Source organism: Ranitomeya imitator, chromosome 4 (assembly GCF_032444005.1).
Source record: "Ranitomeya imitator isolate aRanImi1 chromosome 4, aRanImi1.pri, whole genome shotgun sequence".
Taxonomy (NCBI): Eukaryota; Metazoa; Chordata; class Amphibia; order Anura; family Dendrobatidae; genus Ranitomeya; species Ranitomeya imitator.
The window spans coordinates 9,986,502-10,009,437 of record NC_091285.1 but is presented as its reverse complement, the minus strand read 5'-3'; the positions used below and the strand labels follow the sequence as shown (position 1 = coordinate 10,009,437).

General features: G+C 43.9%; 1 protein-coding gene across 1 annotated transcript in view; it reads right to left on the bottom strand.

Annotated features, from left to right (window-relative positions):
• Nucleotides 1-2,760: 2,760 nt before the first annotated feature.
• Nucleotides 2,761-22,936, bottom strand: part of LOC138675028 (sodium- and chloride-dependent GABA transporter 2-like) — a 30,150-nt gene continuing 9,974 nt past the window's right edge. The window contains exons 4-15 of the mRNA XM_069762965.1: nucleotides 22,788-22,928; nucleotides 22,625-22,706; nucleotides 22,233-22,365; nucleotides 21,691-21,825; nucleotides 11,089-11,192; nucleotides 7,472-7,596; nucleotides 6,897-7,009; nucleotides 6,358-6,495; nucleotides 5,941-6,043; nucleotides 4,239-4,339; nucleotides 3,978-4,148; nucleotides 2,761-3,370 (exon numbers count right to left, since the gene is read on the bottom strand). Of these exons, the coding sequence (XP_069619066.1) occupies nucleotides 3,263-3,370; nucleotides 3,978-4,148; nucleotides 4,239-4,339; nucleotides 5,941-6,043; nucleotides 6,358-6,495; nucleotides 6,897-7,009; nucleotides 7,472-7,596; nucleotides 11,089-11,192; nucleotides 21,691-21,825; nucleotides 22,233-22,365; nucleotides 22,625-22,706; nucleotides 22,788-22,928 (1,454 nt within the window). The 3' untranslated portion in view covers nucleotides 2,761-3,262. The remainder of the gene's footprint in view (nucleotides 3,371-3,977; nucleotides 4,149-4,238; nucleotides 4,340-5,940; nucleotides 6,044-6,357; nucleotides 6,496-6,896; nucleotides 7,010-7,471; nucleotides 7,597-11,088; nucleotides 11,193-21,690; nucleotides 21,826-22,232; nucleotides 22,366-22,624; nucleotides 22,707-22,787; nucleotides 22,929-22,936) is intronic.

Below are 22,936 nucleotides of genomic sequence, written 5' to 3'. Positions count from 1 at the left end.
GAAAGTCTGTAAAGTTCAGAAAAGAATGGGTGTGATTAACATTTCACATATGAGTGAGACCAGGATCATTCTCTTGCAAAAAACTTAAAGGGGTTGTCTACTACTGGAAAGACTTTCTAATGACCCCGGTGTGTTGCATAATTATAAAAAAAAAATCATGATAACCTCTGGACAGGTGCTCATCCTCTGCACTCAGGGAAGTGTTGCCTGCCAGTCTCCTGGAGTCAACATCTGCTGGAATTGTCATGTGACCGCTACTGTCAATGATCGACTGCAGCCTTCACAATTCATCTGAGCCTATAACTGAGTTCACACACTTGGTCCGTGTGAAAAAAAACTCTCGTCTGACAAGCGCTATTTAATTACGGTACATGGGTCCTTGTGCTAATTTGAGCCCCTTGGTCTTGCTCTGGATAGCACCAAGGAATACCCATTCATGAGTATATGTAAAACCCACTCCTCACTGCCTGGGTCATCCCCTGAATTTACCAAGACTGTTTCCTCAACATTAGACCAGTCCCAGCAAATCTGCTTCTCTTGACAAGTTTGTGTATATTTTGGCCAACAACACATCACAATTCACTTCTCTGTTATTCTAGATCTATTGTGATTCTGGTCAGAAAAATCATTATTCATCAGAGAAAAAAATATGAAAAAAAATAAAAAAACAATCCAATAACAACCCTTGTTGCAAAAGGGCCCAAAGTAATCTATTTCTGCAATCTAATAACCATCCTGTTATTGTGCATCCATCTCTCGAATTCCCACTTGTGTGTTCTGATTCTGACTTCACCCAGATGTCTACAACTTTCTATATCAACATCGATACAAGAAATGCACAACAATAGGTAGAGGCGCCCCCACTGATCTGCCAACCAACCAGTTATATAATTAGTTATGAGCGAGCATGCTCGCCACTACTTGGTCACCCTGACCGAATACCACAGGTGGCGTCACGAACACTACCTAGATGTGACGCGGCATCCACCGCTAGTCACTCTGTACTCGGCTGACTAGCGGTGGATGCCGCGTCACATCTAGGACCTCCAGTGAGCTAAGTTGTTTAACTACTCTCCATCCGGCTTGATGGACTATCCAGCATGACTTCTGAGAATTGATCAGGTTTAATCTGATAAACCATCATTACCTCTCCACAACTTTAACAGTACATTACTGAAGAAGGTCTATTTAGACCGAAACGTTTATTGGTACTACACAATAAATTAAGCTGCATACACTTAAGTTGAGTGCCAGGTTCTCTTTATATTTACGTCACATGGTGTGGGAACCTACCTCTGCACCCTTCCAGTAGTGCTCATGTCTTATTTACTCACTGGAAAAACATTGTCTGGACAGATCAAGCCAGATTTCTGTTACACCTCTCAGGGAAGAACAGTTCAAGCATCTAGAGCTGAAAAAATGGTGGTTAGGTTTCTTGACAAACCCTGTGTCATGCCGTAAGCGGCGTTAAAGGGGCAGGACGGCGTACTGGGACCTGCACCTGTCCCTACCACTTTAATAGGGCCCTGGCTTTCCCTTATCTCGGGGGTACATATGGTTAGGAGGCCCGAGCTGCCAGCGTCTCCCTGTCTCCTGTGCAGGCCCCATTAGTGGCCCCCTCTCCCCCCAAATGAGGTGGACTGCACCAGTGAAATTATACAACAAATAACAGGGTAAACAGACAAGGTAACTAAAAGACTCAAACTCACCAAACGCTCACACAACCACAGAGGAAACACAGAGAAGGGAAGAGAAGGAATAAACTAGGAAGGAAAACAGGTTAAACATGCAACCAAAACCGCAGACACCAATCTCTGTAAATAAACCTCCAACACCAACACCACTCTCCTTCAACCTCCAAGCCAGGCAGTAGAACTGATCACTGACACTAGCTGAAGTCAGGACTTGGTCTATATAGAGGATCAGATTACAAGATCCACTTCAGCTGAGAGACCCAGCTCTCAGCAACTCAGTAATAAGGTTAACTCCTGTACTGCTGGCACAAAGCAGCTAGGTCAGAATACAGGTGAAGAGCTTCTATTCCCTGTGTGTGAACGAGGCCCAGAGCGCTGCGGTTCTCTGGAACCTCTCTGTCGCGGTAGCCCCGTGACACCCTGGTTCTTTTGATACGTGGCTTTTCTGGCCTCCACAGTACCAATATCTTAATCCTATAGCACTCTTTAGTGTGAGGTAGCACGGGCACAACATGCCGTCAATATATCCATTTGTTGTGTGGCAACTACAAGACACAATCTTGTCCTCTTCGGCCAATATTCCTGCAACACCTAGTGGAGTATATGCCGTGACATATAACTGTGACTCTCTAGGTACAGGAGATGCAACCTTGGTGACCCCTCAGCGAAACATGTTGGCACAATTTGCAAATGATCCACAAGCCTCATGGGTATCAGAACTATTTTATTTCATCTGATACTTTTTAGTGTTATATACTGTATTTTATGTCATTAACATCTTTTAAGAATTGTTCTTTTTCTGTAATGTGGAAATTCATTTCACATTTGATCCTTTGGAAGGGCAAGACAAAACCCAAGAATCTCAGAGATGACTTCTAATATGATGAAAAATGTACGATCATCATGATACATCTGCAAAAACTGATCTCAATAGAGCAAGTTTCTGTCTTAGCAGCTCTAAGACCCATGCCATCTTCCACTGTTTCTGACAAGGTTCACCAAACTGATTAATGATGTGCCGTGAAACTAGAAAATTGCAGTCAAAATTGGTCATTTAGACAATAAGAACGTTTCAAAGTGTTGGAATTTATTATTAAGGACAGAATAGAAAATCCATCACACAAAAAAATTAGGTCTAGATCAGGGTGGGGTTCCCATCTTTGAGGTTCCACTGTATTTGACCTTTCAACTAGAGGTGTGCGAATAACTAGCGGTGGTCTGTACAATTAGCGTTACCCAATATCCAGAACCGAGGTGTTCGGGCATAAGGTGCCGGATCGGATACTATTTCGGTGGAGATCACAGCATGCGGCCAACTCACCAATTTAGTTTAGGTGGCCCCATCACATCTTACACTACATTATACTCAAAGAATTGCTATTGGTTCATCATAAGTCACATAGTAAAAAAAACCCCCCCAAAAAAACGGACTAAATGGAACAACACCGGTCTGCTCCAAATTAGCAAATCTCCTTCATACACAATGGTCAGATATGCGTGTGATCCCGTCTTTCACTCCACGTGCAGAGCCAACGGGTAGAAATCATGTCCATACATATAGCTATGTCCTAACACGGTGATTCATCTAGTTGAGCTACAAGTGTTGGTAGTATGTGATGGTCCCGTAAAGGTTTCTGAGGCAGGTCGGGGTCTGCGCAGGTCAGCTGTCGAAACCTCTGAAATGTAAAAACGTAAAACAAATCAGCTGGAGACTGAATCCACATGTAACACTTAACAGGAGACTGGTAAACCGTGTATTGTACAAATAACCAGGTGATCATAGGTTCATATCCCTGGGGGCAACTAGAATAATCATAAAAAAAGTTTTTAAAAATGTAAGCAAAAATTAAATAAAAACAACAAATGAAACCCCAGTTTTTTTTTTCACTTGGCAAAATAAAAATAAAATCTATAAAAGAAAAAAAAATGTATACAAGTCCAAATGATTAAAATATCACATTATAAATTCCACACTCTGAATGCAGTATATAAAAAGGGTACGTAAATGTTTATTAATGTTCTATGCAGGCCAAAATGGTACCATCTAAAACTACCGCTCACCCCTCGCAAAACAATGAGGGCTGAGCTGTGTCCTAATATTCTGTCCCAATGATCTGGACTGTACCTGGACATGATGATGATGATGATGATGATGATGATGATGGACATGAAGCAATGTTATAGCCAAGAATGCCCACTGAGCAAAATGTTACTTTGGCCTAACCGGTATGTACCACCAGACACACTAACAATTACAGATCATTTTGTGTCTCCACGACTTACCTCTGCTATCGGTCCTTTGATTGTCGACACTTTATAACAAACCCATAGTGGGATACAAATCATAGACGCAAGCGCTAGCAGCCAACCCACAGCGTCCCCCCACCAGGGGTAGGTATAACGCTTGTTGTACTGGAGAGGAGTGTATTTTACCAGTGAGAAGATAAATGTGGCCTGGTAGAAGAGAAGACATCAGGTGAGAATTCGATAGACATACTACAGCAGCTCAACCCCTTCCACAAATTATTAATACCGCCATCTCACCAGGCACACAGCAGGAGTAATGAACAACCAGCAGTACTTGATGATGGGCAGGGGACGGTAACCAATCATATGCTCAACGTTGTCATAGAAGTTATCGGCACCTATGCAAACGAGAGTTTATTAAGTTCAGTGAAAGTAGAAGATGTAAGCATGTCGGTTAAGTATTGTTAGGTATGAGCGAACCTTTCAAGGTTCTGTTTGGTTCGGATCAGTGAACGTCCCAATGTTCGCCAAACATACCTGAACACCATGACTTGGCCAAAAAGCTGCCAAACCAACTAAAATTAGGGAAAGACACCAGGAAAAGTGGCATCAATTGACCCATCAATTGCTCTATAAATAAATAATTTAAAAAAAAATTGACATGGGGTTCCCCTGTATTTTTGATAACCAGCCAGGCAGAACTGACAGCTGTGGACTGCAACCCTCAGCTGTCAGCGTTAGCAAGGCTAGTTATCAAGAATAGAGGGGTTCCCATGCTGTTTTTTAATTATTAAAGAAATAATTACCACAGTGAGAAAAAGGTCTCATGGTGCAGCACTGATCTCACTGAGGTCACCGCAGTTCTGGGGTCCGGATGTGATCGCAGCCTCAATGACGTCACCTTAGGTAACTGATGCTGCGCTTGCAGCTCATTCCTCAGTTGTTCTCAGCCTGGACACGGTCGCATCTTGGAACCATCCAGATTCAGAACTGTTTATCCCCAGACATGGATTACGTCGTGGGACAGAACGTCGGACAGGTGAGGGATATTGATGTTCTTTATTTTTGTTTTATTACAGATGACGATGGCTTCAGTGGAATGGGCGATGACGTGAGTATGGTTTAATTTAGAATCATTGAGTTTGATGTCACAGGCTACATCAACTCCATAAATGTGAACCCAACTTGCCACCGCCACAGGGCAAGTGGGAAGAGCCAGGCAAAGCGTCATAATTGGCACATCTGATAATTTCTGGGCAGCAGCGAACTGCTATTTTTAGGCTGGGGAGGGAAATGTCCATGGCCCCTTACCAGCCTTAGAATACCAACCCCCAGCTGTCATCTTTAGCTTGGCTGGTTGTCAAAAATGGAGGCGAACATGCAGGTTTTTAAATTATTTATTTAAATAATTAAGAAACACGGCGTGGGGACCCCTCTTTTCTTGATAACCAGTCTTGCTAAAGCTGACAGCTGAGGGTTGCACCCCGCAGCTGTCAGTTTTGCCTGGATGATTATCAAAAATACAGGGGAACCCCACGTCATTTTTTTTAATTTATTTATTTATAGTGCAGTCGGCAGCTGATGAATACTCCCATCAGCCGCCGCCTGCTCTCCATGTTAACAGTTGAATAGAACTCTCAACATTGTCCCCTGCTAGTCCTGAACACAGCGAGAGCAGGGGACAGTGATGTGAGCTGTCTTCACTTCAGCACTCGGCGCCGGGGAACTGCGCGAACAGTACATCTGATTCCCAGGCGCTGATATGTGTCACACTGATGACACAGGGATGTAATCCGTGTGTCATCAGTGTGCACATGTGCGGGATATTTTGTGGCCCGTGCTGCAACCGGATACGCTGACGTCTTTACCGAACTTTGGCCAATTTTTGCCGATTTTAAGGAAAAAGCTCGGGACTCTGAATGTGCAACGTTCATGCCTGAATTGAGACTGGCGTACGTTTTCCGAACAGTTTTGCTTATCTCCAAGTATTGCCACTCACCATAAACCCAACCAATGCAGAGGGTCTCAAAGATGGCGACAAAAAGCAGACACATTCCACTGGCAGCGTAATAGTCGAACAGCTGGAATACGTACATGCCACCCTGGGTGGATACAAGTAAATAACTGTGAGGACTTTTCAAATAATAATATAAAACAGTCCATAATCCTATCGGAAGCAGCGCTCAAGAGTGAACCAAGACGGGAACACTAACATAAGTTGAACCTTTACCCGTTTCGATAGATGGTTTACCGTCTTTCAGACAAGAAACGTGGAAACCAACTTTCACCATGTCTTCTTATCTCCGACATTAAATGGAAAGTTTGTTGGGGAACCCAGTCCTTAACACCCCATTCCTGGTAGTAGGGGCGTCAACAATAATGGGGAATCTTCACATTTTACTGCCCCACTCCATACCTCTGTCAACATGACGAGCCCAATAAGGAAGGAGAAGATGCAGACCACCAGGATAAGCAGCTCGCGGCAGTTCTTCTTACGAAAGATGCTGGGATACATGTCAACCAAAGAGGTGACCAGACTCTCCACACATACAAACTGAGGAAAAGACAGGCCAAAAAGAGGAAAACAGTCAGGGGATCCCATATCTAAGGCAGTCACTGTGTATGTTTTACTGCTTCTTTATATAGATATAATGTCTCCTTCTGTATTAAAAAAACAACACCCACACATTTTGTGTATACACATCCTATGCAAGCTAATGTGTCTCCATGGTAACAGACAACAAACCATATGTAGTCAGAACCTGGAGTCATAATCTCTCCCACTTTTTCTCTACTCATACTACCCTACTGAATGCATGTCAGTATAAAGTAGGAGGTGGATGGGAGTCAAGGAGGAGGTGGATTTGTTGTCTGTTACCATGGAAACTCATAGATGCATTATTAACTTGGATGGATATGGTCTTTTAAGCCACCTGAGATGTTATAAATGGGTACCTGACTGTCCAGACCCAGAAGAATGACCATAATAAAGAAGAAACAAGCCCATAGGGGAGAGAATGGCATCATGGACACAGCTCGGGGGTAGGCAATGAATGCTAAGCCTGGGCCTGGAAAAAAAAAGATAGAGATCACCACCTAAGGAGCTGCTGAAAGCATGAAATGTTTGTATTTCGTTTGCTTTGAGTGCCAATATTTTTAATATGAGTAGTCAGATAAAAAACAAACGGTACAATCAGCCAATTCTCCAGGTAGGGGAGTGAGAAAGTTAGATGCCAATACAGACAAAAACATGTGCCCGTGCTCCAAACAATATTTCTATTTTTTATTGCAATTTTACCGAGAAAGGACCCCAATTTTAAAGATATTTTAATTAGTATTTTGTAAAATATTGGTCAAGTCTTTGCCTCCATGCATTCTCTCTGGCCATAGGGACTAAAGCTATGTAATATGCTACACTGTATGTCTTACCCATGACAATAGCTGATCATATTACGCAAAAGTTTGCTAATAAAATGCATTCTGGGAACATATTGCACACATGAAAAAAAAATAAATCTTCATTAACTCACCAGATTCGGCCACCTCTGATATTGGTACCCCTTGCTCTTCTGCCATAAAGCCCAAGATGGAAAAAATGGCGAATCCAGCCACGAAACTTGTGCCGCTATTTAGAAAGCATAAAGCGACGCAGTCTCTGCCGGAATGTAAGAATAAGTCAGATCTACTAAGCACCGCGCCTTGTAACAAAGGGGGGAAACTGAAAAGATGTCGCTTCCCGCTGAGACAGCCTAATCGTATTAATATATAATATCACGCTTCATACCCTGTAATAAACCGGTGACGCCTCGGCCAAGGAGGGTCTCTGACCACTCGCCTATACAGGTACAACTGAGTGTTTCCGGGGAATATACATGGCGCTTCAATCCTAATTGGCCCTATACTTAAATCTAGAACTTTAGAATATTTTCGTTTGAACAATGGGTCGTTATCTACAAGATTTATATAGGATGTCATGAAAGTATATGACCGGGGAATACGCATAGGGGAGATCAATAAGAAAAAATCCAAAACAAAAAGTGCAACAGAAAGTTTGGGAAAAGGAGGCACTTTATGTCTGTGACAAGTAGAATAGAATGGGAAAATTCACAGAAAATATTGACTGATCATTTGCTTCTCAGAATCCACTGTTTGTTAAAGGGAACCTGTCACCAGGTTTCACCAAGATGAGGTACGGTCACCAGCTTTCAGACCTGATATACGGCATTCTATAATGCTGTACATACAGTATGTCTCTGATCCGGCCTGCAGCAAAAGAAAAACACATTTTATTATACTCACCTGCGGGCGGTCCGGTCCGAGGGGTGTCGCTGATCTTGGTCCGGCGCCTCCCTTCTTTCAATGCCGTCCTTCTTCAGGATAATGATGCTTTCCACAGTCTCCCCGCCATTGCGCTCCTGTGCAGGCGTACTTCTGTGCCCTGACTAGGGCAAAGTACTGAAGTGCGTAGGCGCCGGGAAAGGTCAAAGAGCCCCAGCGCTGGCGCCCTGCAGTACATTGCGCTGCCCTAGTCAGGGCTCAGAAGTACGCCTGCACAGGAGCGTGATGCCAGGGAGAATGTGTGGATGACGTAGGGAAGAGTCAACCTTATGAAAAAAGAAGGAGGACGGCATCAAAAGAAGAAGGGAGGCGCCGGACCAAAACCAGAGACACTCCTTGGACTGGACTCTCGCCAAAGGAGAATATAATAAAAGGTGTTTTTCTTGTCTTGCAGGTCGGGTTGGAGGCAGATACAAACCATTATAGAATGCCGTATATCAGGCCTGAAAGATGAAACGTGGTGATGGGTTCGTTTTAAGAAAAAATACTTTAACATAATATTATCTGGTTGGAAAGAGAAGTCTATCATAAATGTAACTCGATTCACAAATTTGTAAAGATGAAGAATCCTTGGTTGGATACTCCAGGGCTGCCCACAAGTCTTCTAATTAGAGACTGAATATTTACAATGTTTTCCCTTAATTGTTCGTCCTCTTTTTTTTTTTCTTCTTCTCCCCACTTCCACACATTTTATACCCCGTTATTCTAGAACTGCTCTGAAAATGAAAATGCTCCTCTCTGGGATGTTGGGATTTGGGTTTAGGGTGGGTAAAGGAATTGAAGTGGAGTTACTTTATGTTTTATTCTATGGAATCATGTGATTTATGTTATGTGTAAGATGGAACATTTGTATTTGGAGGTTTTCAATAAAAATAATTTGATTAAAAAAAAAAGACCAAATTAAAAAACCTTTCTCAAATACATATACAGTGAGGAAAAAACAATATTTGATACACTGCCGATTAACCACGTTTTCACGCCTAGAAAGAGTGGAGAGATCTGTAATTATTATTATCGTAGGTACACTTCACATGTGAGAGACAGAATCTAAAAATAAAATACAGAAAATCACAGTGTAGGATTTTTACATAATTAAGTTGAATTTTATTGCATGTAATAAGTATTTGATCACCGACCAACCAGCAAGAATTCTGCTCTCACAGACCGGTTAGTTTTCTGTAAGAAGCCTCCTACTCTGCTCTCATTACCTGGATTAAGTGCTCCTGCTTGACCTCGTTACCTGTATAAAAGGTACCTGTACACACACACACAATCACTCTACACCATCTCCACCATGGCCAAGACCAAAGAGCTGTCTGAGGACACTGGGAAAAAAAATTGTAGACCGGCACAAGGCTGGCATGGGCAACAGGTAGTAGGCAAGCAGCTTGATGAGATGGCAAAAACTGATGACACAATTATTAGAAGATGGAAGACACACAAGATGACTGTCAATCTTCCTCTGTCTGGGGCTCCATCCAAGATCGTAAAGATGATTCTGAGAAAGGTCAGGAATAAGCCCAGATCTACACAGGAGGACCTGGTCAGTGACCTGAAGAGAGCTGGGACCACAGGCTGAAACATAACCGTTAGCAACACACTACAGCATCATGGAATAAAATCCCGCAGGGCACACGAGGTCCCCCTGCTCACACCAGCACATGTCCAGGCTCGTTGGAAGTTTACCAGTGACCATCTGGATAAGCCAGAGGAGGCACAGGAGAAGGTCATGTGATCAGATGAGACCAAAATAGAACTTTTTGGTATCAACTTCACTTACCATCTTTAGAGGAAGAAGAAGGATGAGTATAACCACAAGAACACCATCCCATCCGTGAAGCATGGTGGGGAAACGTCATACTTTGGGGGTGCTTTTCTGCAAAGGGTATAGGACGACTGCACCGTATTGAAGGGAGGATGGATGGGGTCATGTATTGTGAGATTTTGGCCAACAACCTCCTTCCCTCAGTAAGAGCATTGAAGATGGATCGTGGCTGGGTCTTCTAGCATAACAATGACCTGAAACGCACAGCCGGAGCAACTAAGGAGTGGCTTCGTAAGAAGCATTTCAAGGTCCTGACGTGGCCTAGCCAGTCTCCAGACCTGAACCCAATAGAAAATCTTTAGAGGGAGCTGAAACCCAATGTTGCCCAGTGACAGCCATGAAACCTGAAAGAACTGGAGAAGATCTGTATGGAGGAGGGGGCCAATATCCCCTCTGCAGTATGTGCAAACTTGGTCAAGAACTACAGGAAACGTCTGACCTCTGCAATTGCAAACAAAGGTTTCTGTACCAAATATCAAGATCTGTTTTTCTAGTGTATCAAATACTTATTTCGTACAATAAAATGCAAATTAATTATGTAAAAATCATACAATGTGATTTTATGGATTATTTTGTAGATTCTGTCTCTCACAGGTGAAGTGTGTCTATGATAAAAAGTACAGATCTCTACAGTCTTTGTAGGTGGGAAAACTGCAAAATCTTCAGTATATCAAATACTCATTTTCCCCACATGCTTAAGAAAACAAAACAAAAAATCAGTCTAATTTATTGATAAATCGCTCTGGCCATTAAAGAAAGGAAGGCTAAGTTTAGACTCTCTGCTGTCTTACTGTCTTCACCGCTTGGTGAGACTTCCTGCCTCTAACCTTGGAGGGGTGCAGCATGGAAGCAACAACTGAGGTCAATTCTATCACTGCCTTCTACTCATTTGTTTCTGTTAGATATATACGCATATTATATGTATTTTATCATCGCTGACTCCTCTCACTTAAGGCACCAGTCACATTTTATTCTTCAGATTACCTGTAGCAGTTGTTGTGATATTGATTGTAGCTTCCCAATGCGGTCAGGCATCCCAAACAAATGGCATACGAGAAAAAGATCTGCGTCCCAGCGTCCATCCAGACCTGCCGAGGACAGTCTGGTGAATGGCAAATATAAAATCAGTTGATAAAGGCCACATCTGTTCCCCATGTCCCTAACTGCACGTCTCTAACAGTACAATGGCAAATAACAATTGTAAAACGTCAATTCTGGTGTGTATATATATATATATATATATATATATATATATATATATATATATATATATATATATATATATATATATATATATATATATATATATATATATATATATATATATATATATATATATATATATATATATATACACAGTACAGACCAAAAGTTTGGACACACCTTCTCGTTTAAAGATTTTTCTGTATTTTCATGACTATGAAAATTGTACATTCACACTGAAGGCGTCAAAGCTATGAATTAACACATGTGGAATTATATACTTAACAAAAACTGAAATTATATCTTATATTCTAGGTTCTTCAAAGTAGCCACTTTTTGCTTTGATGACTGCTTTGCACACTCTTGGCATTCTCTTGATGAGCTTCAAGAGGTAGTCACCGGGAATGGTTCTCACTTCACAGGTGTGCCCTGTCAGGTTTAATAAGTGGGATTTCTTGCTTTATAAATGGGGTTGGGACCATCAGTTGTGTTGTGCAGAAGTCTGGTGGATACACAGCTGATAGTCCTACTGAATAGACTGTTAGAATTTGTATTATGGCAAGAAAAAAGCAGCTAAGTAAAGAAAAACGAGTGGCCATCAATACTTTAAGAAATGAAGGTCAGTCAGTCCGAAAAATTGGGAAAACTTTGAAAGTGTTCCCAAGTGCAGTGGCAAAAACCATCAAGAGCTACAAAGAAACTGGCTCACATGAGGACCGCCCCAGGAAAGGAAGACCAAGAGTCACCTCTGCTTCTGAGGATAAGTTTATCCAAGTCACCAGCCTCAGAAATCGCAGGTTAACAGCAGCTCAGATTAGAGACCAGGTCAATGCCACACAGAGTTCTAGCAGCAGACACATCTCGACAACTACTGTTAAGAGGAGACTTTGTGCAGCAGGCCTTCATGGTAAAATAGCTGCTAGGAAACCACTGCTAAGTAAAAGCAACAAGCAGAAGAGACCTGTTTGGGCTAAAGAAAACAAGGAATGGACATTAGACCAGTGGAAATCTGTGCTTTGGTCTGATGAGTCCAAATTTGAGATCTTTGGTTCCAATCACCGTGTCTTTGTGCGATGCAGATAAGGTGAACGGATGGACTCTACATGCCTGGTTCCCACCGTGAAGCATGGAGGAGGAGGTGTGATGGTGTGGGGGGGCTTTGCTGGTGACACTGTTGGAGATTTATTCAAAATTGAAGGCATACTGAACCAACATGGCTACCACAGCATCTTGCAGCGGCATGCTATTCCATCCGGTTTGCGTTTAGTTGGACCATCATTTATTTTTCAACAGGACAATGACCCCAAACACCTCCAGGCTGTGTAAGTGCTATTTGACCAAGAAGGAGAGTGATGGGGTGCTACGCCAGATGACCTGGCCTCCACAGTCACCAGACCTGAACCCAATCGAGATGGTTTGGGGTGAGCTGGACCGCAGAGTGAAGGCAAAAGGGCCAACAAGTGCTAAGCATCTCTGGGAACTCCTTCAAGATTGTTGGAAGACCATTCCCGGTGACTACCTCTTGAAGCTCATCAAGAGAATGCCAAGAGTGTGCAAAGCAGTCATCAAAGCAAAAGGTGGTCCAAACTTTTGGTCTGTACTGTATGTATATATATATATATATATATATATATATATATATATATATATATATATATTGCCTTTTAATGTTCGGTTTAAACAATTTTATAGTTTGATAGATTGGACGCTTATTGACATATTGTATTATGCATATTGTTTTGTTTCTTTATTTTTTTAACAGGGAATATGGTGCTGATTTAAACTTTTTTTTTCAATTTTTAAAACTTTGTTTTTTACTTTATTTTGTAGTTTTCTTAGAGGACTTAGGGAGCCTGTGATTGATTGTTTGTTCTCTGTACTGTAATAACACAGGAATTTCCATATAAATTATGTGTTTTTATGAAGTTTTCAGCTGCGTTTCTAAGGAGGACTAATATGGCAGTGAACTATTAGTAGGCTCCTTGCTGACATAATAAGCCATCAGCACCCTGCGATGGCATCATGGGGTTACCAAAAGCTTCCAGTGCACCCCTGCTGCCCACCAATTTAAATGCCGTTATCAGCGACTGACAGCTACATCTAAATGTTTAAACAGCCGTGATCAGTTCTAGCTTCGATCACGGCTGTTACAGGCAGATGAAAGCTGTATAACACAGCCAGCAGCTACCAGATTTGGTGCGACCTTAGTTCCTGAGCCGTTCCATATGTCCCCCTGTGCCTAAATCATGTACATTGATGTAATATGGTCACAAATAGGTTAATTAATAATTTGGTCAAAAATGGTGAACGATATAATTTCGAGCCGCAATTCCATTTCGGTGTTGAAATACGTACGCTACTCACCTGGTAGCAGTGTTTTTTCAGGAGCCATGACAGCACAACGAGAGAGGGGATCCGCCCTTCAGGGACAGGAAACCTCAGACATAAAAAGGGCGGCACCTCACTCCCCCGTCAGTTGGTTTACAGAGTATGAAAGGACCTTCTAGGTTATTAGCACATAAACAATATTAATATATGGTACAATTCACCCAGTGAATAAACTTAGGAATTAACTAAAGGAAGTGTTGAACCCATAAAGCAAAGAGGGTAGGGAATATAAGGGTGCTGTCATGGCTCCTGAAAAAACACTGCTACCAGGTGAGTAGCGTACGTATTTATTCAGTCGCCATGACAGCACAACGAGAGACTTTCAGAGAAGTGAAAAGTGACTAGGGAGGGATAATAGCCTCCAGCACCCTTCTCCCAAACGTGAGGTCGGAGGAGCCACCTAGATCTAACCTATAGTGTCTAAGAAAGGTGGATGGAGAAGACCATGTGGCCGCCTTACAGATGTCTTCAATCGACACTTCTGCTCTCTCAGCCCAGGATGTGGCTACCGCACGAGTGGAGTGAGCCTTTATTCCTTCTGGAACTTCCACGCCACCTGCGGTATAAGCAAGAGATATCGCCTCCCTAATCCATCTGGCTAGCGTATTCTTTGATACTCTAAGCCCCTTCCTAACTCCCTGGTAGGATAAAAATAAGGAGTGATCTTTCTTCCAGGTGTCTGTTACTGAAATGTATTTGAGAAGGCACCTACGTACGTCTAAACAATGAAATCTCTGTTCCTTATCGTTAGAGGGATTAGGACAAAATGAAGGCAGGACCACCTCCTGAGATCTATGAAATTTTGACGCAACCTTTGGAAGATAAAGAGGGTCAGGCCTCATCACCACTCTATCTTCCGTAAATTGCATATATGGACGTTGTCTGGACAATGCCTGTAGATCACTAACCCTTCTAGCCGATGTGAGGGCAACTAAGAGGGCTGTTTTGACCGACAGGATCTTGATTGGGAGAGAGTCAATAGGCTCGAACGGAGCTTTTGTTAGAGCCGAGAGCACAAGATTTAGGTCCCATGGAACTATTCTCTGTTTAATAACCGGCCTGGATCTGGTGACCGCTTTGAAAAACCTTGTTATCCAGTGATTACTAGCTATGTTGGAATTATATAGTGCCCCTAGAGCCGAAACCTGAACTCTAAGGGTGCTGGTGGCTAAGCCTAAATCTAGGCCCTTCTGTAGAAATTCTAGGATCTGAGCAATATCAGGTTTCTGATCGATCTGTGCTCCTGAGCTTGATAGGAACTTCCTCCATATCCTAACATAAATGCTAGTCGTGGAGGCTTTCCTACTTTTAAGCAGCGTATTTACAAGGTTCTGAGAGAATCCCTTCTTTTTCAGAAGTGACCTCTCAAGTTCCACGCTGTCAGATGTAAGTTGGCTACTCGTGGATGCAAAACTGGACCCTGGGAGAGGAGGTCTGGAATTTCTGGGAGAATCCATGGTTGGGAAATGGACATGCTTCTTAACCACGGGAACCAAGACCTTCTGGGCCAGAATGGAGCTATTAATATAACTCGGGCTTTGTCTTCCCGAATCTTCCTCAGCACTAAAGGAATTAGATTCAGAGGGGGAAACGCATAGGCGAGACTGAAGTTCCAGGAGATCAGAAGAGCGTCGATCGCGTACGGGTTGTCTCTTGGGTCTAGGGAACAGAATTGATGAAGTTTCTTGTTTCCTCGACTGGCAAACAGATCCATCTCTGGACAACCCCATAGACGTATGATCTGATCGAAGACAGCCGGTTTTAGAGACCAGTCCCCTTGTTTGAGCTCGTTGCGGCTTAAATAATCGGCCATGGTGTTTAGTTTTCCCTTTATATGAAGGGCCGTAAGGGAGAGTAGGTGATTTTCGGCCATCTGAAAAATACGATTTGTAACGTTCATTAATGACCTAGACCGTGTACCTCCTTGGTGGTTCACATAAGCAACGGTCACCTGGTTGTCAGAGAGTAGTCTAACATGTCTACCCTGCAGAGGTACAAGGAATGCATTCAAGGCGCGTTCTACCGCCAACAATTCCTTTAGATTGGAAGACGTGTCCCGCTCAGACTGGGACCACAGACCCTGAATGCAATCATCTTCCCAGTGTGCCCCCCAACCCGTGGGGCTAGCATCAGTAGTTATTACTCGTGTTATTTGATTTGTCCAAGGTACCCCTCTACGCAGATTCGGAATGTGCGTCCACCAAATTAGTGAATCAGTGGTCTCCGTAGATAGAGAAAATTTTCTATCAAGGTTAGCGCCCAGCCGACGAAAATTATGCAGAACATCCCACTGTAGAGACCTGGAGTGAAACTGTGCCCACAGCACCGCCGGAAAACAAGAAGTAAGGGAACCCAAAAGTGACATTGCACTTCTTAAGGAGATAACGGGATTATTAATTGCTCTTGAGGCTAGACGATGAATACTATCAACCTTTGAGTCCGGCAGGCGACATTCCTGCTGACTTGAATCTACAATAAGACCCAAGAACTGCTGTGATGTTAAGGGCTGAAGACGCGATTTTTTAAGATTGATAATCCATCCTAAGTTATGTAATGCTGCCATCACCTTCTCCAACTGGTCTTTACAGTGTGACTCTGAATGCCCAACAATCAATAAATCATCCAGGTAGGGAATTACTAGTATGTTTTGCTCATGAAGGTGTGCCATAACCTCTACCATAATCTTGGTGAAAACCCGTGGTGCGACCGCAACACCAAAGGGGAGTGCCCGATATTGAAAGTGCTCTACTGTGCCGGCAAGAGAAACCGCCACCCTGAGAAAGCGCTGATGATTTACATGTATCGGGACATGGTAATAGGCGTCTTTCAGATCTAAGACCACCATGAAGCAATTGTGAAAAAGAAGCTTTATTGCTGTTTTCACAGATTCCATTTTAAAGGATGGGATCAGCAAGAATTCATTCAAGCTTTTTAGATTGATGATGGTACGATATGACCCATCTGGCTTCTTAACCAGGAATAAAGGGGAATAAAACCCCATACCTCGCTCTTCCGTGGGTACTCTAATAAGAACTCCCTTTTGTTGGAGATCTTGAACTTCTGACTCCAATGCCAACTGTTCTGCAGGAGAAGAACGGATAGGAGTTAGTTTAAATTTGTCCTGAGGGATCTGATGGAACTGGAACTTTAATCCCTCTTTAATGATACTGAGTATCCATGGACTATTGGTGATCCTGAGCCAGGCTGGGTAGAAGGCCAAAAGCCTACCGCCCACCTGGACCGCCAGTCATTGAGTTTTCTTAGAGTCCCGAGGGGAGTTAAACATGTACCCCCTACCTCTTCTTCTGCTGCTGTAATATCTGGACGAATCTCTATTTGGTTCTCTATCAGCTCTTCGGCGATAAGACCATCCTCTGCTGTAATCACGCCTATAAAAGGGTTTTCTCAATAGAGGGAACCGCTTCTTAGAATCACCTGCCTTCTCAAGCAGCTCATCTAGTACCGGACCAAACAGATGAACCCCTTCACAGGGGATGCCACATAGTTTTGACCTGGCCTGTAAATCACCTGGCCAGCATTTTATCCAAAGCGCTCTGCGGCCTGCGTTGGACAAGGCTGAGGATCTTGCGGCCAGCCTAACTGAATCTGCTGACGCATCTGAAAGGAAGGCTGCAGCGTCTTGGATCATGGGCATAGATGATAGGATTTCACTTCTAGGAACTTTATCCTTGAGTTGGTCTTCCAGGTGGCCTAGCCACACCATCAAGGACCGAGCCGTGCAAGTGGCCGCAATTGCCGGTCTCAAGGATCCCGCAGAAGTCTCCCAAGCCCCTTTAAGGAAGACATCAGCTTTTCTATCAAGCGGGTCCTTTAGGCTACCTAGATCCTCAAATGGAAGAGAAGACTTTTTGCACGCCTTGGCCACCGCTGCATCTAACTTCGGGACCTTGTCCCAAGAAGCTGAAGCCTCCTCCTCGAACGGATACCTTCTTTTAAATGCTGGTGGCAGTGAGCCCTTTCTTTCGGGTTTCTTCCATTCTCTCGTAATCAGTGATTTGATCTTTTCCACTACAGGAAAAACCCTTCGGGACTTACGGTCTATGCCCTTAAACATAATGTCCTGGATGGAGCATTCTGACTGGGTCTCTTCAATCCCCATAGTGTTGTTGACAGCTTTCACTAGGTGATTAATCCTGTCTAGTGACAGGCATGCTCGACTAGATTCTACGTCCTCTGAAGATGAAGATGAAGGATGAGAATCCGAGCTCACACCCTCTGACTCCACGTCTGAACCTGGGGATGAGATCTCTTTCCTCTTTAGGGACCTTGTCCTGTGAGAACTGGATTTTAAGGAATCCCTGACCTCCTGTTTAACCATGTCCCTAAGGGTAGATGTCAGGTCAGGGGCCTCCTCCTCGATTAAGCGCTGTATACAGGGTCTGCACAGCTTCTTTTTATGCCCATCTGGAAGTGGCTCTGTACATACGGCACACTCCCTATGCTTGGTTTTGGAAGTACTTTTTCTCCCCTGGATAAGGAGAGAGGGAATACAAGGAGGGACAGCAATCAAAAAAGCGTACTTTCACGTAGCTCACTTACCCATCCCTGCAACGAATGGTACCGTAATCGGGGGGTCCTCTCTAGCCGGAGAATCTTTGCGGCCTGAGGATTTGGTAGATTTCTGAGCAGCTTTAGCTCCACCAGCGCGACTACTGCCACTAGAACGCCGCTGGGAGCTTCTCAGAGATTTTCCTGTCTGTGGCTGCTCCAATGGTTGCTGCTGTTCACCGCACAGCTGCGGAGTTCCCTCCGGTGACTCCATGTAGGAAACGAGGACAGGAACAAGTAGAGGCGTCTGTGCAGCTCTTAAATACATCCCCCTAGGTACTACCCCCGGATGGGGGTCAGCAGGGCTTCCTCCAGGTGCCGCTAATCGGTATTACACCGATAGGCTCCGTCCACTGTGAGCCGCGCCCCCATGCTGACCGCCGGACCCCCTGTGGCCATAATCCTCCCTCCGTCCCTGGGCGCCGCCATTAGCCAGGGAAGAAAGCGCTACCGCGCATGCGCGGCCGCGTCACTACCCCGCGCCGCTCGCCGCGTCATCCGGACACGCCCCTTCCGGTCACGGCTGCGGCGCTGAGGACAGACACGCCGACAGGGACGGCAGCGCTCCCCGGCCAAAGCGGACCACAGCGGCAGCGGTGGACAGACCCTAGAGGCCCCACAGACATGGTGCACGGCCTACTTACCAGGTATGCGGACACCTAAGAAGCTAACCCACCTCCCTTGGGTTGCTTCCTCCTGCTGCCACCTACACCAACAGTCCCCCTGCCGTGTGGTGCTACCAACCTCCTGACCAGACCGAGGCAGGGGACCCCCGCTACCTGTATCGGCCTGTCAGGAGTGGGATTCTTCTTTTCTTCAACCTTCTTCCTGAGGTCTGTCTGAAGAGGTTCCGCTGTCAGGGACAGGAAACCAACTGACGGGGGAGTGAGGTGCCGCCCTTTTTATGTCTGAGGTTTCCTGTCCCTGAAGGGCGGATCCCCTCTCTCGTTGTGCTGTCATGGCGACTGAATAAAATGTAGTTTTTGTATCATTTGACCAACTTGCGGCACTACATAAATGAAGGCAAACGTTCCTTTTTCTGATTGGGCCGTATTAATTAAATTTTTGCAAAAATAAACATAAAGGAAAAAAATAAGCAAAAGAAATATACAAAATTTTAACAACAAAAAAAAATCCCATAAATATTCCCTCACTTCTGACCCTGGACGGCTCTGTCTCTGCATTTTGCTTTGCCTGTGGAATGTTTCCAACCCGAGGCCGTCAGCCCCTACTGGGCTCAGATGTGCGTAAATGTGAAGATGGTGACAGCTCACGGCTTTCAGTCTATGCCATCCTGTTGCGCTCAGCATGATCTGCGCAGCTCAGGGGTCGCCCATTTGACTTGTGGAGTGAAAAACAACCGTCTTTGCGCGCGCACAGCCCCCCGGCCCGGTCACAACGCTGCATCACGTGACTCAAAGAAGTGTCAAAAAGTTAATGAGGGATAGCAGCAGCTTCCGTAAGTAATTATCGTGGGTCTGCAGCATTGTGGTATTTGGCCATGGTCCATCAGACTCGTGATGGTCACGAGTACCCACAGGGTGCCATGCCTGGTGTCATTTAAAGGGGTATTTCACATCAGTGGAAATAAATCTCACATAGATAAACTCTATTTCTTGTTATTTTTCTCGTAATAAGCAGTGAGCGGGAATAAGGCAGCCTCTTATTTCTACCGGTAATCACCTCACTTATACAGTGGGGCAAAAAAGTATTTAGTCAGTCAGCAATAGTGCAAGTTCCACCACTTAAAAAGATGAGAGGCGTCTGTAATTTACATCATAGGTAGACCTCAACTATGGGAGACAAACTGAGAAAAAAAAAATCCAGAAAATCACATTGTCTGTTTTTTTAACATTTTATTTGCATATTATGGTGGAAAATAAGTATTTGGTCAGAAACAAAATTTCATCTCAACACTTTGTAATATATCCTTTGTTGGCAATGACAGAGGTCAAACGTTTTCTGTAAGTCTTCACAAGGTTGCCACACACTGTTGTTGGTATGTTGGCCCATTCCTCCATGCAGATCTCCTCTAGAGCAGTGATGTTTTTGGCTTTTCGCTTGGCAACACGGACTTTCAACTCCCTCCAAAGGTTTTCTATAGGGTTGAGATCTGGAGACTGGCTAGGCCACTCCAGGACCTTGAAATGCTTCTTACAAAGCCACTCCTTTGTTGCCCTGGTGGTGTGCTTTGGATCATTGTCATGTTGAAAGACCCAGCCACGTTTCATCTTCAATGCCCTTGCTGATGGAAGGAGGTTTGCACTCAATATCTCACGATACATGGCCCCATTCATTCTTTCATGTACCCGAATCAGTCGTCCTGGCCCCTTTGCAGAGAAACAGCCCCAAAGCATGATGTTTCCACCACTATGCTTTACAGTAGGTATGGTGTTTGATGGATGCAACTCAGTATTCTTTTTCCTCCAAACACGACAAGTTGTGTTTCTACCAAACAGTTCCAGTTTGGTTTCATCAGACCATAGGACATTCTCCCAAAACTCCTCTGGATCATCCAAATGCTCTCTAGCAAACTTCAGACGGGCCCGGACATGTACTGGCTTAAGCAGTGGGACACGTCTGGCACTGCAGGATCTGAGTCCATGGTGGCGTAGTGTGTTACTTATGGTAGGCCTTGTTACATTGGTCCCAGCTCTCTGCAGTTCATTCACTAGGTCCCCCCGCGTGGTTCTGGGATTTTTGCTCACCGTTCTTGTGATCATTCTGACCCCACGGGGTGGGATTTTGCGTGGAGCCCCAGATCGAGGGAGATTATCAGTGGTCTTGTATGTCTTCCATTTTCTAATTATTGCTCCCACTGTTGATTTCTTCACTCCAAGCTGGTTGGCTATTGCAGATTCAGTCTTCCCAGCCTGGTGCAGGGCTACAATTTTGTTTCTGGTGTCCTTTGACAGCTCTTTGGTCTTCACCATAGTGGAGTTTGGAGTCAGACTGTTTGAGGGTGTGCACAGGTGTCTTTTTATACTGATAACAAGTTTAAACAGGTGCCATTACTACAGGTAATGAGTGGAGGAAAGAGGAGACTCTTAAAGAAGAAGTTACAGGTCTGTGAGAGCCAGAAATCTTGATTGTTTGTTTCTGACCAAATACTTATTTTCCACCATAATATGCAAATAAAATGTTAAAAAAAACAGACAATGTGATTTTCTGGATTTTTTTTTCTCAGTTTGTCTCCCATAGTTGAGGTCTACCTATGATGTAAATTACAGACGCCTCTCATCTTTTTAAGTGGTGGAACTTGCACTATTGCTGACTGACTAAATACTTTTTTGCCCCACTGTATATCCATGATTAAAGGGCATCTCCACCCAATGGGTTCCTATAATTTCACCAGAACTCATATTGTTAATGGTCATCAATAGAAGCTGATATCTTCCTAACATTGCGACATCCATCTTTAATCACCTGTGGGTCCTGAAGACGGCTAAGGTCCGGATACAAGTAGAATTGAATTCCTTGTAGAGCGCCCGGTAACGAGACCCCTCGGATGAGCAAAACAATCAGCATCAAGTAGGGGAAAGTTGCCGTAATGTATACAACCTGCAGAATAAAGTAAATCAATTTATGGATTGATAAGATTTCCTCTATCTTTTCGGACGGGTCACATGATGGTGTGCGAATTCAATAGCCCCTTATTTAACATGAATGTGATTGTCCACTGTAGGGTTGGTCAAATAGTCTGGTTCCTGAGCTTATCGTCAACGGTTAATGATGGCACCAAACCTGTGTGTGTGGTCACTTAAAGGGGAATTTCACTTGAACATGGGGATGGACTCTTGTAGAGCAGCATGATAAAACCTTTAGGTGAAGGTCTGGTAAGAGAACCTAGGATTCTGATGGCTTCTTGGCCTTCAAACACAACAGTTTTTCCAACGTCACAGCTTATTTGGGTCAGGTACATATGAAAAGCATCATACTACAGTGTAATTCAAGGAAAATGTTCTCACCTTTCCGGTAGATTTAACCCCCTTCCAGATACAGAAGTAACAGATGATCCAGGCAAGAAGAAGACACAGAGCGAGCTCCCAACGTAAGCTTCCAATCTGATCAATGCCGTCGGATATGCTAAGTACTCGCCTCCTGGGGAGATAATAGGAATTTACTCTGTTTGTGTGGAATCCAGTTACATATTTCTGGGAAATCTAGTATGGTCACATTTCCACCCAACAATTTGATGACAACTATTGAAGTCTCCATTAAAGTTCCCACTGTATATACCACATGACTTATGGTCCCAAGACTAACGTATGGAGAAATAGATGTTACTACATGTGATCCCAAATATTTAATCAGGGACAGGTAGGTCCAACAGAAGGTCACGAAACAGCTTAGGACTTACTCCCAAAACTCGATGACGCTGGATGTCCCATTTATGATCATGTTATGAGTGCTGTTACTCTTGTGAAAATCTATGCAATTCTCTAAGGAAAAAAACAATGATAGAAAGTTAATTATATCAGCTATTTCTATTTATTATTAGGACTATGACTACTGCCACTTACCTGTGTTCCATGAATGGTTGCAGGAAGCCCAAGGAAGATCAGATGTGAAAGAATTGAAGAGATAAAAGAAGGCCCAAGCCAGGACTACGATGTAATAAAAGTTCAGCAGGATGACTATGACTTGAGAAGAGTACCCAATGCCTGGAAAA